Below are 14,915 nucleotides of genomic sequence, written 5' to 3'. Positions count from 1 at the left end.
CCTCGTCTCTGGCCCCAGATTGAATTCTTCTCCTCTGGAGGCCAAGAATCCTGGCGCCTTTTCGTGGCTCAGCAACAACCTTTCACAAGGACAGTTCTATCATTCAAGAACAGTTCTGAAGAGTATTAACATTCAACAAGGACAGTTCTGAAGAGTATTAAGATATTTAAACAAAACATTTGATGAAAACTGAACTGACATACCCAAGAAGCTCAAATATTCCCAAGCAATAGGAAGAAACAGGAAGAAAACTACAAAGAACAGCATAATAAAATTGCTAAAAATCAGTGATAAGGAGACAGCCTTAAAGCACCTGGGGAGAAAGACACATTATGTACAGAACCAGGAGAATAAGAATTACAAGAGACTTACCAAAACAACAACAACGCAAGCCAGGAGACAATGAACAGGTATCTTCAGAGTACAGAAAGAAAAACTTGTTTATGCAGCAAAAACAACTTTTCAAAACTAATGTTAGTAAAAATGCCAGAGGAAGGACTTCTGAAAATAAATTTCATACCCATAAAAGCAGTGAAAACACTGGACATTTTTCCACAATCAACTTTTTCAGACTTCTGAAAATTAAACAACAGCTTTCAGCAATCTGGTGACGATTTACTTGAGAAAAATGGCTGAAAGTTACTAAATCTGTGAGTTTTATGGCCTTTTAACTCATCTATTCTTATTGTTCCCTCTCCTGTTTAGCTATAATCCTGAAAAACAACAGCCTGAAATGGAAAAAACAGGAGCAGGGCAATAACTGGAGTGGCAAGTCAAGACTGGATCTCCTTCAAAGACCAATCCCCAGAGAATTATCATGTACTCTGTTTGCTGATTCCCTGGAAGATCCCCACTAGCAAAACCATCTATATTTGATCTGACTCAGCACTCATCCAGTACAAATAGGCTCCATAGGCATTTTGAAAAAAACAATCAAAGGTGACTCTTGGAACATAGTGACTACCAAAGGCAATATATACTATTTGGGCAAAAATTGGTTAACCAAAAGACTTCAAAAGAAAACTTGGGCAACGAGATATCTATAGCAGACTCTGAAAAGCTTTCACACAGTCCTGGGATTCTTGAAGGCCGTGTGCTTTCATAGGATTGTGTACACTGCCAGAGATGTGTGCTTACTCAGGAATACCTCAGAAGCTCTAAGCACTCACTTCTGGTTAACAAGGAGGCTCAACAAAAGCTGGAGGTGAAGGCTGAGGTGAAACTGCACACTGCCTGACTGAATGCTGAAGGCAGGTCCCAACATGCAAACTGCGGTCCACAAAAAAGACTGGGAGACTTATGGGTTATAGGCTGAGGGAAGAGGGAAAATGAGTTGTTGTTCAACTGATACAGTTTCAGTTCTACAGATCTTTTGCACAATAATGTGAACATATTTAACACTACTGAACTATATATACTTAACAATTGTGAAGATAGTAAATTTTGTATGTTTTACATTTGTTATTTTATAAAGACATAATTGTCTGGTAATCAATGAAGCCTTAAGACAAAGTTGTTTTCATTGTTCATTAGAAGAACTTCAATGTTATACATGTTTCCACAGTCTGGTATGCTGTTTTTTGTTTGTTTGTTTTTGTTTTAATTTTGTCCAGCTTCTTAACAACTGGAAGGATTTTGAAATGTCATTCAGAATAATCAGGACAACTTTCATATCCTTTCCAGTTAAAAGATTCGTGAATGGTTCTGCCAGAGTAGACAAGGCAGACACTCTATTCAAGGGCTTCCCTACTTGTGGGATTGGGGACCAACCATAGTTTCATTTTGTACCCTAAATTCCTTTGGGAGCACGCCAACAAGGAATGTCATCTGGCCTTGACTGCCAGTTGTGATACTTGGTACTGTCTACACAGATTCTACTGTAGATCTGGCACCATTCAGTGGCCTGGAATAGTCGGCACATGTTCCTACATCAATTACAACTTGAGACTATCCATCAGTCTCAGCGGCAATTTTTCCTTTAGCTCTTAAGAAAGTGTTAGTCACTTAGTTGTGTGTGACTCTGCGACCCCAGGGACTGTAGCCTGCCACGTTCCTCTGCCCATGGAATTCTCCAGGCAAGAATACTGGAGTGGGTAGCCATTCCCTGCTCCAGGGGAGCTTCCCGACCCAGGGATTGAAGCCGGGTCTCCTGCATTGCAGGCAGATTCTTTCCCATCTGAGCCACCACAGAAGTCACAATTGGCCATTCTGTAGCTTCTGGAAGCTTTACAAACTGTTCTCACAACCATTCAATTAATTCAGTTGGATGATTAGTTAGGTAAAAAATACCTGGTAAGTAAATGCTAAAATCTCAGGATCATTATGATGCAAGAGACGAAAACTGAAAAGTAAAATTTGATCAACAAACTTCTTAAAACAAATGCTTTTAAGTGTCCAGGCTAGATTCCTAAAAATGTGCCAAAGGTATAAATATTTTTTAACGTCCATTTTGAAAGCATTTCAAACCTACAAAAGTTCCAGTGGTACTAGATAGCTAGCTCCTATTACCTATCTTCCCCAGATGTTGCCATCCTACATAATCATAGTACAATTGTCAAAGGCAGGAAATGAATATGAAATGGTGTAACCTCAGACCTTATTCAAGTTTCATCAGTTATCCCACTAAACATTTTTTGTGGAACCTGGCCAGTATCACACATTGTATTTGTTATACTTCATTGGTCTCATCTAATCTTGGACAGATCCTCCTTTTCATTTTCTTTTACAGCCTCAACACTTTCAAAAGGTATTAGCCAACTGTTCTATGAAATGTCCCTCAATTTGGGTCTATCTTGTGTTTTCTCATGATTTAGAATTCAGGTTCTATCTTCAGGGCAGGAATATCACAGTGTACCTACCATACCTGAGGTGAGATGGGTAGCATAGGGCATCTATATCTCAACAGTGGTAGTATGCTGCTGCTGCTAAGTTGTTTCAGTCGTGTCCGACTCTGTGCGACCCCATAGACGGCAGCCCACCAGGCTCCGCCGTCCCTGGGATTCTCCAGGCAAGAATGCTGGAGTGGGGTGCCATTTCCTTCTCCAATGCATGAAAGTGAAAAGTCAAAGTGAAGTCACTCAGTTGTGTCCAACTCAGTGACCCCGTGGACTGCAGCCCACCAGGCTCCTCCATCCATGGGATTTTCCAGGCAACAGTACTGGAGTGGGGTGCTATTGCCTTCTCAACTTTGTTTGATTGTGGTGGTGTGCCTGATTTTCCCACTAAGTGGTTACTGTTTATTCCTTCTGGAAATCTTGTAAGGAAATTCTTGGCCCTAAGGTTAGCATCTATGGATAGTCATTGCCTGCAGAATGACTGCTGTGACATTTGCCAAATAGGAGTATTTTATTTCCATCCTCCCTTCTCCATTTATTTGTTGGGATTCTACTAAAAGAAGGATCTGTCCCTTTTCTCCCTTTTATTTATGTCACAAGGGACCAGACATTTGCTTTTCTGTGGGCATAAACAATTTTTAAGATTTTGGATGGACCTGTTAGATCACCTTCAGAAAGGCTGTGCAGATTCATGCTTCCTCAGGTACTGCATGAGTCTGTCACCTTTCTATACCCATACCAACAGGAATTATGTACAGATAAATTAATTGGTTTAAAAAAGGATATCTCAGTTCAGTTCAGTTGCTCAGTTGTGTCCGACTCTTTACAACCCCATGGACTGCACCACCCCTGGCTTCCCTGTCCATCACGTATGTATCTTCAGTGTTCATCTTCCATTTGTTCTTTTATATATAAGCGCACATTTTATTCTTGCCACCTATGTGTTTATAAGATCTTTTGGCACTGAAGATACTACTACAAATGGAATAATGTGAAACACATCTTCTTAATTTCCTGGTGTTTTCCTTTGCTAATGGATGTTTTAGTTTTATATGGTCAAATATATTAATATACTCTTTTTATTTGTGCTATTGTAGCAAGTTCTTTCCCAAATAAAAATACTCAACATGCTCTCTTAGGTTTTTTATTAAGTCCAAATTTTTATATGTATTTCTTATATTCTTCTGGATTATATTCCACTAGGCTTTCCAATATAAAACTTTTTTCTTTGTTTCAATACTTTCCCCCAAAGTTCAGGAATTTTTAAAGGCAGATATTAAATCATTGGGGAAATATATTTAATCTTTAATAAATGATGCTGACCATCCTTTTGGGTGAAAAAATTCCCTCCTTCACACTATTTATAAAAATGGATTCCATATGGATATACATGTATTAGGAAAATATTTTTTATCAAGAAAATACAAACTCTATAAATCTAGTCAGCTGGATAAATAATGGCAGATTATCTATCCCTGGAAAGTTTGCTAGCATTAGATAAAAGTGAAATAAATATGATTAAGATATCCTTCATCATATTGATACAATATTGCCTATATCAGATTAGTATAACTGATAGCATATACTATAAATTCTTTTTACTGTTCACAAGTTTCTCTAAGGTTTTGGTTACATTCAATTGTCCTTACCAGACAGCTATACCCCAAAGGAAGAATTTTATTTGAATAAAAAGGGCCCATAAGTTGAAATAAATAGCTGTATAAAATATATCTTTACAAAAATTTATGATTACTAATATAAATATTAATGTATATTACATGTAAGCATAATAGAATATAATTAAAAGGTAACTGTAATGAAAATGGGGAAAAACACAAAACCAAATCAAGGACTCAGGTCTCTTTTTGTCAACACCACACATAAGTGCCCCAAATGCTCTATGTAATTAGCTGTAAACATCTCATTGCAAACCAAATATCCAGAGGGCTCCCTTTGCCCATCAGGCATTACCGGATGTGGTATGCCCTGAAGCACTTGGCATGGACGCCCTTCTGGCACTTCTCGCAGCGGGTGTTGGTCTGTGAGTGGCACAGGGCACACCGGGTCCTCTTGTCCTGGTGGATGATCCAGTGCCCAATCATGTCGAAGCGGCTCTCAGTTTCCAACCGCCTGCTTCTCCTCCCTTGGGATGATGTGTCTGCATTGCTCTCTAAGTACACACAGGCCACATATCTTCGGAAGGCCAGGAGGTCCACCTGGGCATCACGGCAGCATATCCTATGCAGCTGCCAAGCATTGTTAAGAGCTGCATCAATAACATAACCAATGAAACTCGAGTACCACTTCATACCCCGGATCTTCACCTTGTACTTGGCAATGTTCTGGTCCATACGGCCGACACCCCCCACCTTCTCCTGGTACAGTCTCAGCAGGGATGGCTGATGAACCTGGGTCTGCATCTTGGCTGCTCCTGAGTGATGGCTCGTCAGCCCCACCGGCTCTATGCCCACAGCATTGGAGCAGATGTTGACCACACTGCTATCGTGCCAGCGGCACACAATGATCTCCTCACTCTCATCAACTTTGTAATCAAACGAACCCCTCTTCATTTTCTTCAGTTCTTTGGGATCTTTAAGGGGACAATGCTCAGTTCTGTACTCACGAACAGTTCCTGTGGCCTTCACGCCTTTCTTCCTTAAAATGGACATCAATTTGACACTTGTAAAAACCTTGTCAAAAAATATGTGGTATGGCAGACAGCCACGCGTCTGAAGTGCGTCCACAAATTTCACTACCATACTGCCTCCCAGGTCCAGGCCCCTGTCTGGCTTAGTGAACAGTGTGCCCTGGGAGGGCTCAAACCACACCAGATAGCCCCTGCTGGTTGTCCCACACCAGATCTTGTAGCCCAGCCGCACAGGCTTCCCTGCAGGCAGCTGCTTAGACCCCCGGTATCCAAAGTATTCACACATGGATTCGCCAAAGCTATAGAACTCTTCCAAGGGTGCATGTTTCCGGAAATTGTAGTTCATGCGTACGATGAGAGGCCTGACCTTGGCAAACCTATCACTTTCATCAAGTTCATTGTTATCTGCAAAATGCAGGTATGAGAAGATCAGTTCAAATCTGTCCCTTCGAATTGCATCAGCCACAAGATGGTGATGTGAGTCAGGAGATGTTTCCCAAAACATCCTTCTCCTTGGATAAGAGATATACCCACTTAAAATCAAAATGCCCAAGACACACTTCAATTCCTGGGCTGTGAGACCCAGGTTGACATTTTTCTGCCTAGCATAACGATTGGTTTCATTAACAATAAAATTAATCGTTCCTTCATCAAAAAACAGTTCAAAGAGACCTACAGGACTCAGTTCCTGGCTTTTGAGATCTTCCATATGAGGATCTGTTGCTGTCCAACTGCTGAAGTCCGGGCGGATATCTCTTTTGGTCCAAATACGTTGAGGTTCCACTACTGCCTTTCGCTTCTTCGTGGCTGGCTGCAGCTGCAGGTCATCCTCCTCCTCCTCCCCGGTGCCAGAGTCCTCAGGGACCACAAGAGCATGCAGCACATTACCAGGTACATGGGTTCCTCGCTGGCCATCTTCATCACCTGAGTCTTCATCAGTGAAGTCCCCTGCAGCATTTTTGGGTGGTGCAATGAAGATCTCCTCCCTACTGTGGCCAGATTCCTCCTCTTCCAGAGCATTCAGAACCTCAAGTAACTTCACAGACTTCAGCTTTGAGCTGGTACTTCTCCCAGTAGAGAGGCCGCTGCAATGACAGGAAACAGAATGAAGAGAGGCCACGCAGGAAAGCTAGTGCTTCAGCAGAAAACTCCACCAAACCACTGCTCAAGAGGGGGGCACACCCACTGTAACAGCATCTCAGATCCAACACCACCAGGCAATGTGCCAGATAAGTCAATGTTCCAGACAAACACAGATTACTCTTCTAATCTGTGCTTTAATAAAGGGAGGCATTCTAAAGAGGTATTCCATACTTCCTTTCCTTCTCAAGTCTTTGAATAGAGGATTCCCTCTAGTGATGAGTCCAGACGCCACTGTCATCACCTGGTTAACAGTAACTGCCGATGGGAAGGTTGGGCTGCTGAAGTGACCTCCACTGATGTCTCTTGACTTAGTGACCAGAGCAGCCCTGCTTTTGTGCTTCTGCCTTACCTCTCTCTTCCCTTGTTCTTACTCGCTTGACAAATATAAGTTTCCTCACTTCCCAAATTCTCATTATCCCCACCTGAACTCTCACTACCCAAATTCAAGACCTAGCCAGATTCAGACAGATTTTCAGATGGCTCCCTCAACATCTGTATACTGCCTGCCAAATGGATTGAAAACATGGAAACCCCTGCTATTCTAATTCTGCCTGTCCATGTGGGAACCAAATACAAAAACATGGAAACCCCTGCTATTCTAATTCTGCCTGTCCATGTGGGAACCAAATACAAGAGATGTTTGTATTTAGTGCTGCTCAGGGACTACAGTGGCCATACTCCACTCCCCAACCTGCATAGCACTTGTTTCCAAATGAAGGAAACAAATGACATATCAACAAGCAAGTAGCTATACAGGATGGCATCAGGTAGTGATGAGAGCCATCCTGAAAAAGGGACAGAGAATACAGCTGTATTCAAGTAGCTGGGGGTGCTACTTTAGACAGATGATGAGGGAAGGCTTACAGGGCAGACAGACTGGCAACATGAAGGAGTGAGCCTTGCAGACAGTTGGACACAGGGTATCCCAGATGGAGAGAACTGCAGGTACAGGCACAAGGCCCTGTGGCCGAAGGGACTTGATGTCTATGAAGAGCAAGGAGGTTAGTGACACTGCAGACCACAGTGAGGGGAGAAGAGTAGAGCAGAGGTAGCTAGGTCCAGGGCCAAGGCTCCACAGGGTTCCAGAGTGCTGATGAGGACTTCCAGGTTATCAGAGGAAGTCCCTAAGGGGGATGGAGCAGGACAGTGAGCAGTCAGTACATCACTGTGGCTATGAGAACAGACTGGACTTGAGAAGGTGGGCACGCTGATGTCCTATTTCCTGGCCACTGCATGAGAAAAGCCACACACCAGAGGGAGGATGAGATTTTACCATGAAGCTATTTCCCTGCAGGCCTGCTTCTAGTTTTGGAGTTTAGGTTGCATTAGAGACTCACTCCAATCTCACTTTCAGGGCATTGGCTCCACCAGCCCCCATGCTAGAGGCTAGGGCACAAGACATCTGACCTCTGGGGAGATGAAGTACACCTCAAGCTCCCTGGGCCAGCCAGAAAGGGAGAGGAAACCTGAAGCTCTGCCTCTCCACAGACCTCAAACGAAGACATGTTCTCAAAGAGCATCAGCCCTTTTCATGCCTCCTCCAGCCACCCATGGTCTATAGCAGCAGATCCAGACCTGCCCAGCCATGGTCTTGGCTAATCTCACCACTCAAGCTGTTGTGCACCCACAGGCCCTCAAACACCTTCTCTGCCTGGCTATTCACACCCTATAGTGAGAAAGCCTGCAGGAACTGAGGCAGCCCCACACAGAACCCTCTTGTGTCTTGAAGGATGGGGAAAGCAAATCACATCTTTAGATCAAGTGTGGAACTAGAGCTACACAGCTGCATCCACACTCCCTTGTCTGCCTTGCCTTTTCTCCTATCTTCCTTTCTCCTCTCCCTCCTTGGTGCTTCATAGACAACAAGTGCTTAGGGTGGCTGGCAGGACTGAGAGGTGAAAATGTTATAAACTTGGCCATTCTAAAGCAAAGGGGTAAATACAGTTAGCCTTGAATAACACAGGTTTGAACTATGTAAACTAAGAGAAGACTCTTGAGAGTCTCTTGGACTGCAAGGAGATCAAACCAGTCCATCCTAAAGGAATTCAGTCCTGAATATTCACTGGAAGGACTGATGCTGAAGCTGAAGCTCCAGTACTTTGGCCACCTGATGCAAAGAACTGACTCACTGGAAAAGACTCTGATGCTGGGAAAGATTGAGGGCAGGAGGGGAAGGGGACTACAGAGGATGAGATGGTTGGATGGCATCACTGACTTGATGGACATGAATTTGAGCAAGTTCCGGGAGCTGGTGATGGACAGGAGGCCTGGCGTGCTGCAGTCAATGGGGTCGCAAAGAGTCGGACACAACTGAGAGACTGAACTGAACTGAACTCTGTGAGTTCACTTATACGCGGATGCTTTTTCAGTAAATACGTACTAGAGTACTACCCGATCCTCAGTTGGAGCCAGCAGTGCAGAGGGCTCCATTATAAAGTTACACACAGATCTATGAATGCACAGAGGTGAGCAACCCTAGTACCCATGTGTTGAAGAGTCAACTATACTTGCATAAAGCCTTTCATCAAACATTATTCCTACCTTGAAGATGAAGCCATGATATACTGGGAACACAGGTTATCTTTACTTGCAGAGTCTAAGAATCTGTAAGAAAATGGAAGTCAGTTTTAAGAAATCATATGCAAGACAATAGGACCTTCTCTATCATTTGAGGGAAAAAAACCTCCAGATTCACTACCAACCAGAGGGAACTGGATCAAGTACACACAGAAAATAATGTGTAGTTGACTGGCTAGTCAGAGGAGAAAAGAAGAAGCTCCTCCATCTCACACCTCACAACAAAACACATTCTGGGACAGGGTTTCCCATAATCAGAACTATTGGCATTGTGTTTGTTGTAGCGGGCTTTCCTATGTATTATGTGATGTTTAACAGCATCCCAGGCCTCCATTTATTACATACCAGTAGAACAACTGTCCCACTGGTTGTGAAAAACAAAACGGTTTCTAGACATCACCAAGTGTTCCCTACTACTGTCCTACGTCAGTGCTGCCAATAGAACTTGCCACAATGATAGAAATATTTTGTATCAGTGCTATCCAATAGAGTAGGCATGAGACACATGTGGAGATTAAGCACCGGATATATGGCTAGTGTGACTGAGACACTGAATTTTTAATTTGATGTAATTTTTAGTAATTCTAATTTACATAGTCACATGTGGACTGTAGCTACTTTTTAGACAGTGAAGTTCTAGATTTATTAAGCACTAATTGCAAAAAAAAAAGGAAAACTTTAAAACTTTTGAAGTATATTAATGACCACAGCATGGGGAAACTTTTCTTTTAGAAAACACAGAAACTCAAAGGAGGATGGACAATTTTAACTATATCAAACTTCCAACAAATCTGTAGTAGGCTGTTTTTGAACTGTGGTGTTGGAGAAGACTCTTGAGAGTCTGTTGGACTGCAAGGAGGTCAAACCAGTCAATCCTAGAGGAAATCAACCTTGAATATTCACTGAAGGACTGATGCTGAAGCTGAAGCTCCAGTTATTTGGCCACGTGATATGAAGAACTGTCTCACTGGAAAAGACCCTGATGCTGAGAAAGACTGAAGGCAGGAGAAGGGGACGACAGAGGACACAATGGTTGGATGGCATCACCGACTCAATGGACATGAGTTTGAGCAAGCTCCGGGAGATGGTGAAGGACAGGGAAGCCTGGTGTGCTGCAGTCCATGGGGTCGAAAAGAGTTGGACATGACTCAGTGACTGAACTGACTGATCCCTAGAAGCCAACACAGTCCCTGGCATGTAACAGGCACACAGTAAATACTTTCTGAACTGAACAACTTCTGCTGAAGAACAAATGGCCATACTACAGGGCATTCTCCTAATTCTATAGCAGGCTTTCATTTTCATTTTAACTTTTTGGCTTTAAGACAGCTATTTACTAAAGTACTAAGGAACTCAATACTTAATTCACCCTAACAAAAATGCATTCCTAAAGATTCTCTAAAACTTTGCATAGGAAATGTCTAGCAATGGAGAGCCAACTGATACAGTGGACTCAAACAAGAACAGAAGGGATAGCTAGGCAGAAAGGGTAGGAAAAGCCATTTCTCTCTTTCTCTGGCTGTGCTCCTCAGTCCCTCCATTTCCTATTGTATGGCCCTTCCATCCTTCTTGCCCTTCTTGACAGAACCACCAGAGGAACTGGACAAGAGTAAACAGTGCCTCTGCAGGCTAAGCAAATTCCCAATGGGAATGATTTCCAGAAAGAGACACTCCTTTAGCAAACACATAAGTGACTACTAGACACCTAAGCATGTATAAAATCACTACTCTAACAAGGCTACCAAAAAGAAGAGGTAGGCGAGATTAAGATCTACAAAACAGGACTTGGTTAGATCTAGTCAGGAAAGTCACAGAACTTCTTTCTAAGGAAAGGATAATTAGACCTCCCCTAGGAAAGAGACCCTCCAAAAGAGTACAAATTCCCCGAGGAGGCAGAGCACAGCATCCCAAGCAGAGGAAACAGCAAATAAGCGGGAAAGCAAAGACAATTAGGACAGGGTAGAGAACCCAAGGGAGAGGGTGTACAAAGAGACTGGATCAGCTATGCCATGTCTTGAAGGCACTGTTTAAAGAGACTTATCTTTATCGTAAAGCAAAGGGAAATCAAAAAAGGTTATAGGCAGAGCATGACACAGTGGGGTTTACATTTTAATGAGTTTATTCTGACTGTGGTATAGACAGCTGAGTGGGGGCACCAAAGCAGATGTAGGGAGATAAGAGCAATAATCAGGATGGTGGGGCTTATGGCAAAAAGTGGGCCAGTCCAAGTAGGATTCAAAAAGTAAACCAACAAGTTTGGATCATTGAGGGGAAGGGAGAGGGCTGATCAGGGAGGCCTCCCAGAGTTAAGGCTTAGTGGCTAGGGTAGGGTGGTGCCATTCACAGAGGCCAGGAGCACAAGAACGGCATGAGATGTGGGTGATTTGGAGCTGTGTCTTGCACATATTGGGATGGAAATGCCTTTGAGATAACCCAGAAAGGTACTGAAAGGCCACAGTCCCTCTGGGTCTGAGAAGTGGCCTGGGCTAAAATCATTAGTGAGTCAGTTTTCTGAGGATTCGTGGAAGCCCCAAAGCCACAAGAATCCCTGAAGCCACCGGTGATACCCAGGGAGGAAGCCCACATTGAAAGAGAAGCTGGAAAAGGAGGACATCTTCAGAGATGTCTAAGAGATCTAAGGGCAGGAGGTTGACCTGAGAGATAGAAAAACCAGGAGATGCTGAGCAGTCAAGGGCCAGATGTGTCAAGGCACAGGTGTGCAAAGCTGTGGCTCAGTTGGACATTCTCCGTTGGACATTCCCAGAGGCTCAGCTGGACATTCTCAACTGGCTCTGGCACCCAGGAAGAAAAGGCTCTTAGATTTGAGATCTGATGTTCCTAGAGCCATTCTGAAGGATCTTGGAGGTGAAGGGACCTCTAGTGCTTAAAATATTAAATTTTCCAATGAGACAGGACATCTAGATGGAACTAAATCCTTACTTGGATCCTATACCACAAAAAGGAAATGGTTGAGAAGAGCAAAAAAATTCTGAACAAGGCCTGTAGCTCTTTGGTGTCCTGGTTCCGCTAACTGCTCTCTTAAGTAAGATGTTAACATTTGGGGAACCCAGGTGACTCGAATGTAGAAATTCTTTGTATTAGTTTTCAAAATTTTCTCATTTTTTAAAGTTACTTAGAAAAAACATTTTTTAATAAGACATTTTATAAACGTAAATGCCTCAAAGTCAAGCCAGGTGCAACACGGCTCAAGAATGGCCTTTGTGAGTGAGATACGGGGGCCCTCCTTCTCATACTCATCTCAACGCTAAACAAAAAAGGGGAAGAGAGGAAAACAAAGATGCTATGCAACCTCAGCGATCCCAGAAGCAGGCAGAAACTGTGGAAATGCCAAAAGCGCCCTTCACACAGCGAATCCCCACGCAGAACCCCCTCTCTCCCTAAAGGGCAAGGCCTCTAAGCCCGCCCGATCCCGCCGACCCCGCCCACAGATGTCCACCCGCTCCGCCCCCAGCGTCAGCCCGCCCCAGCCCCAGCTCCGCCCACAGCAGTCCTTCCAGCCCCAGCCCGGCCTTGCCCCGCCCCCGATCCCGCCCAAGGGCCCTAGCCATTCCTCCCTTGGCACATCCTGCGTTAGCGGGCCCCCGCTTCTCCCACAGCCCAGCCTAGCCCAAAGGCTCCCACTCCCACGCTCGCTCCGCCCCAGTTGACCCCGCCCCGGTGCCGGCCCCGCCTTCCGCCCCAAAAGGGGACCCCCTCAAACGGCTCTCTGAACTCGAAGCCCCGAGGTCCGTTGTGCCTGTACCAGTCACACCTACTCACCGTCCGCCCGCGGCAACGAGGCCCAACGCCTGGGGCACAGTTGAGAAAAAACATCGCTACGGTCCGCCGCTCCCACATCCAAGAGAGGTATAGTAGGCGGTGCAAGCGGAGCGACCTCGACCTGCGATGAACAGACTGGAGCCTCGTGGTTCGTGCCAGATACCACTCGTGGCGCGGAGCCTAGAGCGCCTCGGCGTTGCTGGCATCGGCCGTCGCGGCAGCGCAACGTCCGGCAAGAGAGCGCTCCACTCGCCTTCGGCCCGCCTTCCGCTCCCCGCCCAAGACACACCCCTGCTTAGGACACGCCCCCGATCCCAGCAACCAACGAGACTTTGGGGCTTCCGCGGTGCTTAGGGGAAACCCGGAAGTGCCTCTGAAGCCGGGGCCAGGGCAGTGAAATATACTCGGCCCCTCTTGCACCCTCCGCTCGCCCGGTTCCTTTACTTGCTAGCCTAGGCACTTTCCTCTCTATTACTAACGGAGCCACTAAACCTTTTTTCTCTCTAGGTGGGTGGTTCTCCAATATAATTCAACAACAGCTTCGCTTGGGAACATGATAGAGATGCATATTCTGGGGCTCCATCCCAGAAATACCTAATCAGAAATTCCGAGGCTTGGCCCAGTAATCTGGATAACCTGCTCAACTTTACACCTTGGACTTTTTAGTTTGGATAATTCTTTGTAGTGGAGGCCTGTCCTGTGTATTGCGGGTAGGATCACCAGATATAAATCAGGGTGCTCAGTTAAGTTCGACTCTCAGATAAAATAAATACCCCAAGGTTAATAGATTGGCATGCTGCAGTCCATAGGGCAGCAAAGAGTTGGACAAGACTAAACAATAAGATTAATCTAGCAGTTAAGTATTTCATCTGGTGACGCTGTTGTTCAGTCCCTCAGTCCTGTCCAATTCTTTGTGACTCTATGGACTGACTGCACGCAGCATGCCAGGCTTCCCTGTCCTTCACCATCTCCCAAAGTTTGCTCAAGCTCATGTCCGCTGAGTCGGTGATGCCATCCAACTACTTCATCCTCTGTCTCCCTCTTCTCCCCATGCCCTCAATCTTTCTCAGCATCAGGGTCTTTTCCAATTGGCTTTTCCCATCAGGTGGCAAGGTATTGGAGTTTCAACTTCAGCATCAGTCCTTCCAATAAGTATTCAGGGATGATTTCCTTTAGGATTACTGGTTTGACCTCCTTGTTGCCCAAGGGACTCTCAAGAGTCTTCTCTAGTACCACAGTTCAAAAGCATCAATTCTTCAGCACCCAGCCTTCTTTATGATCCAAATTTCACATCTGTACTTGACTACTGGAAAAACCATAGCCTTGAATATGTGAACCTTTATCAGCAAAGTGATATCTCTGCTTTTTAATGGTAGGTTTGTCAAGCTTTTCTTCCATGAAGCAAGCATCTTCTAATTTCATAACTGCAGTCACCATTCACAGTGATTTTGGATCACAAGAAAATTAAGTCTCTCACTGTTTCCATTTTTTCACCATCTGTTTGCCATGAAGTGATGGAACCAAAATGCCATGATCTTAGTGTTTTGAATTTGGAGTTTTAAGCCAGCTTTTTCGCTCTCCTCTTTCATCAAGTGGCTCTTTAGTTCCTCTTTGCTTTCTGCATAAGGGTGGTGTCATCTGCATATCTGAGGTTATTGATATTTCTCCTGCAAGCTTGATTCCAGCTTGTGATTTATCCAGCCCAATGTTTTGCGTGATATACTCTGCATATAAGTTAAATAAGCAGGGTGACAATGTGCAGTCTTGACATATTCCTTTCTCAGTTTTGAACCAGTCCATTATTCCATGTCTGGTTCTAACTGTTACTTCTTGACCAACATACAGGTTTCTCAGGAGGCAGGTAAGGTGGTCTGGTATTTCCATCTCTTTAAGAATTTTCCAGTTTGTTGTAATCCAGACAGTCAAAGTCTTTC

The 14,915-nt window shown here is 44.5% G+C and overlaps 1 protein-coding gene across 1 annotated transcript; it reads right to left on the bottom strand.

Annotated features, from left to right (window-relative positions):
• Window positions 1-4,801: 4,801 nt before the first annotated feature.
• On the bottom strand, window positions 4,802-13,035 carry PGBD2 (piggyBac transposable element derived 2). Its single transcript, XM_052643514.1, has 3 exons — window positions 12,893-13,035; window positions 9,166-9,228; window positions 4,802-6,566 (listed from the first exon to the last, which is right to left on the bottom strand). Exons 1-3 carry the CDS (start codon window positions 13,033-13,035, stop codon window positions 4,802-4,804), a joined length of 1,971 nt encoding a protein of 656 aa, XP_052499474.1.
• Window positions 13,036-14,915: the final 1,880 nt, after the last annotated feature.

The sequence above is a fragment of the Budorcas taxicolor genome, chromosome 7 (assembly GCF_023091745.1).
Source record: "Budorcas taxicolor isolate Tak-1 chromosome 7, Takin1.1, whole genome shotgun sequence".
Classification (NCBI taxonomy): Eukaryota; Metazoa; Chordata; class Mammalia; order Artiodactyla; family Bovidae; genus Budorcas; species Budorcas taxicolor.
Note: the sequence above shows the minus strand (reverse complement) of the source record. Positions and strands in the feature narration are given on the sequence as shown.

Coding starts and splice junctions, on each gene's coding strand:
- PGBD2 (XM_052643514.1), bottom strand. CDS start 13,035: ATGTTTTTTCTCAACTGTGCCCCAGGCGTTGGGCCTCGTTGCCGCGGG. Junction 9,229..12,892: donor GTCCCCTTTTGGGGCGGAAG/GCGGGGCCGGCA, acceptor ATTTTCTTACAG/ATTCTTAGACTCTGCAAGTA. Junction 6,567..9,165: donor ATCATGGCTTCATCTTCAAG/GTAGGAATAATG, acceptor CTGTCATTGCAG/CGGCCTCTCTACTGGGAGAA.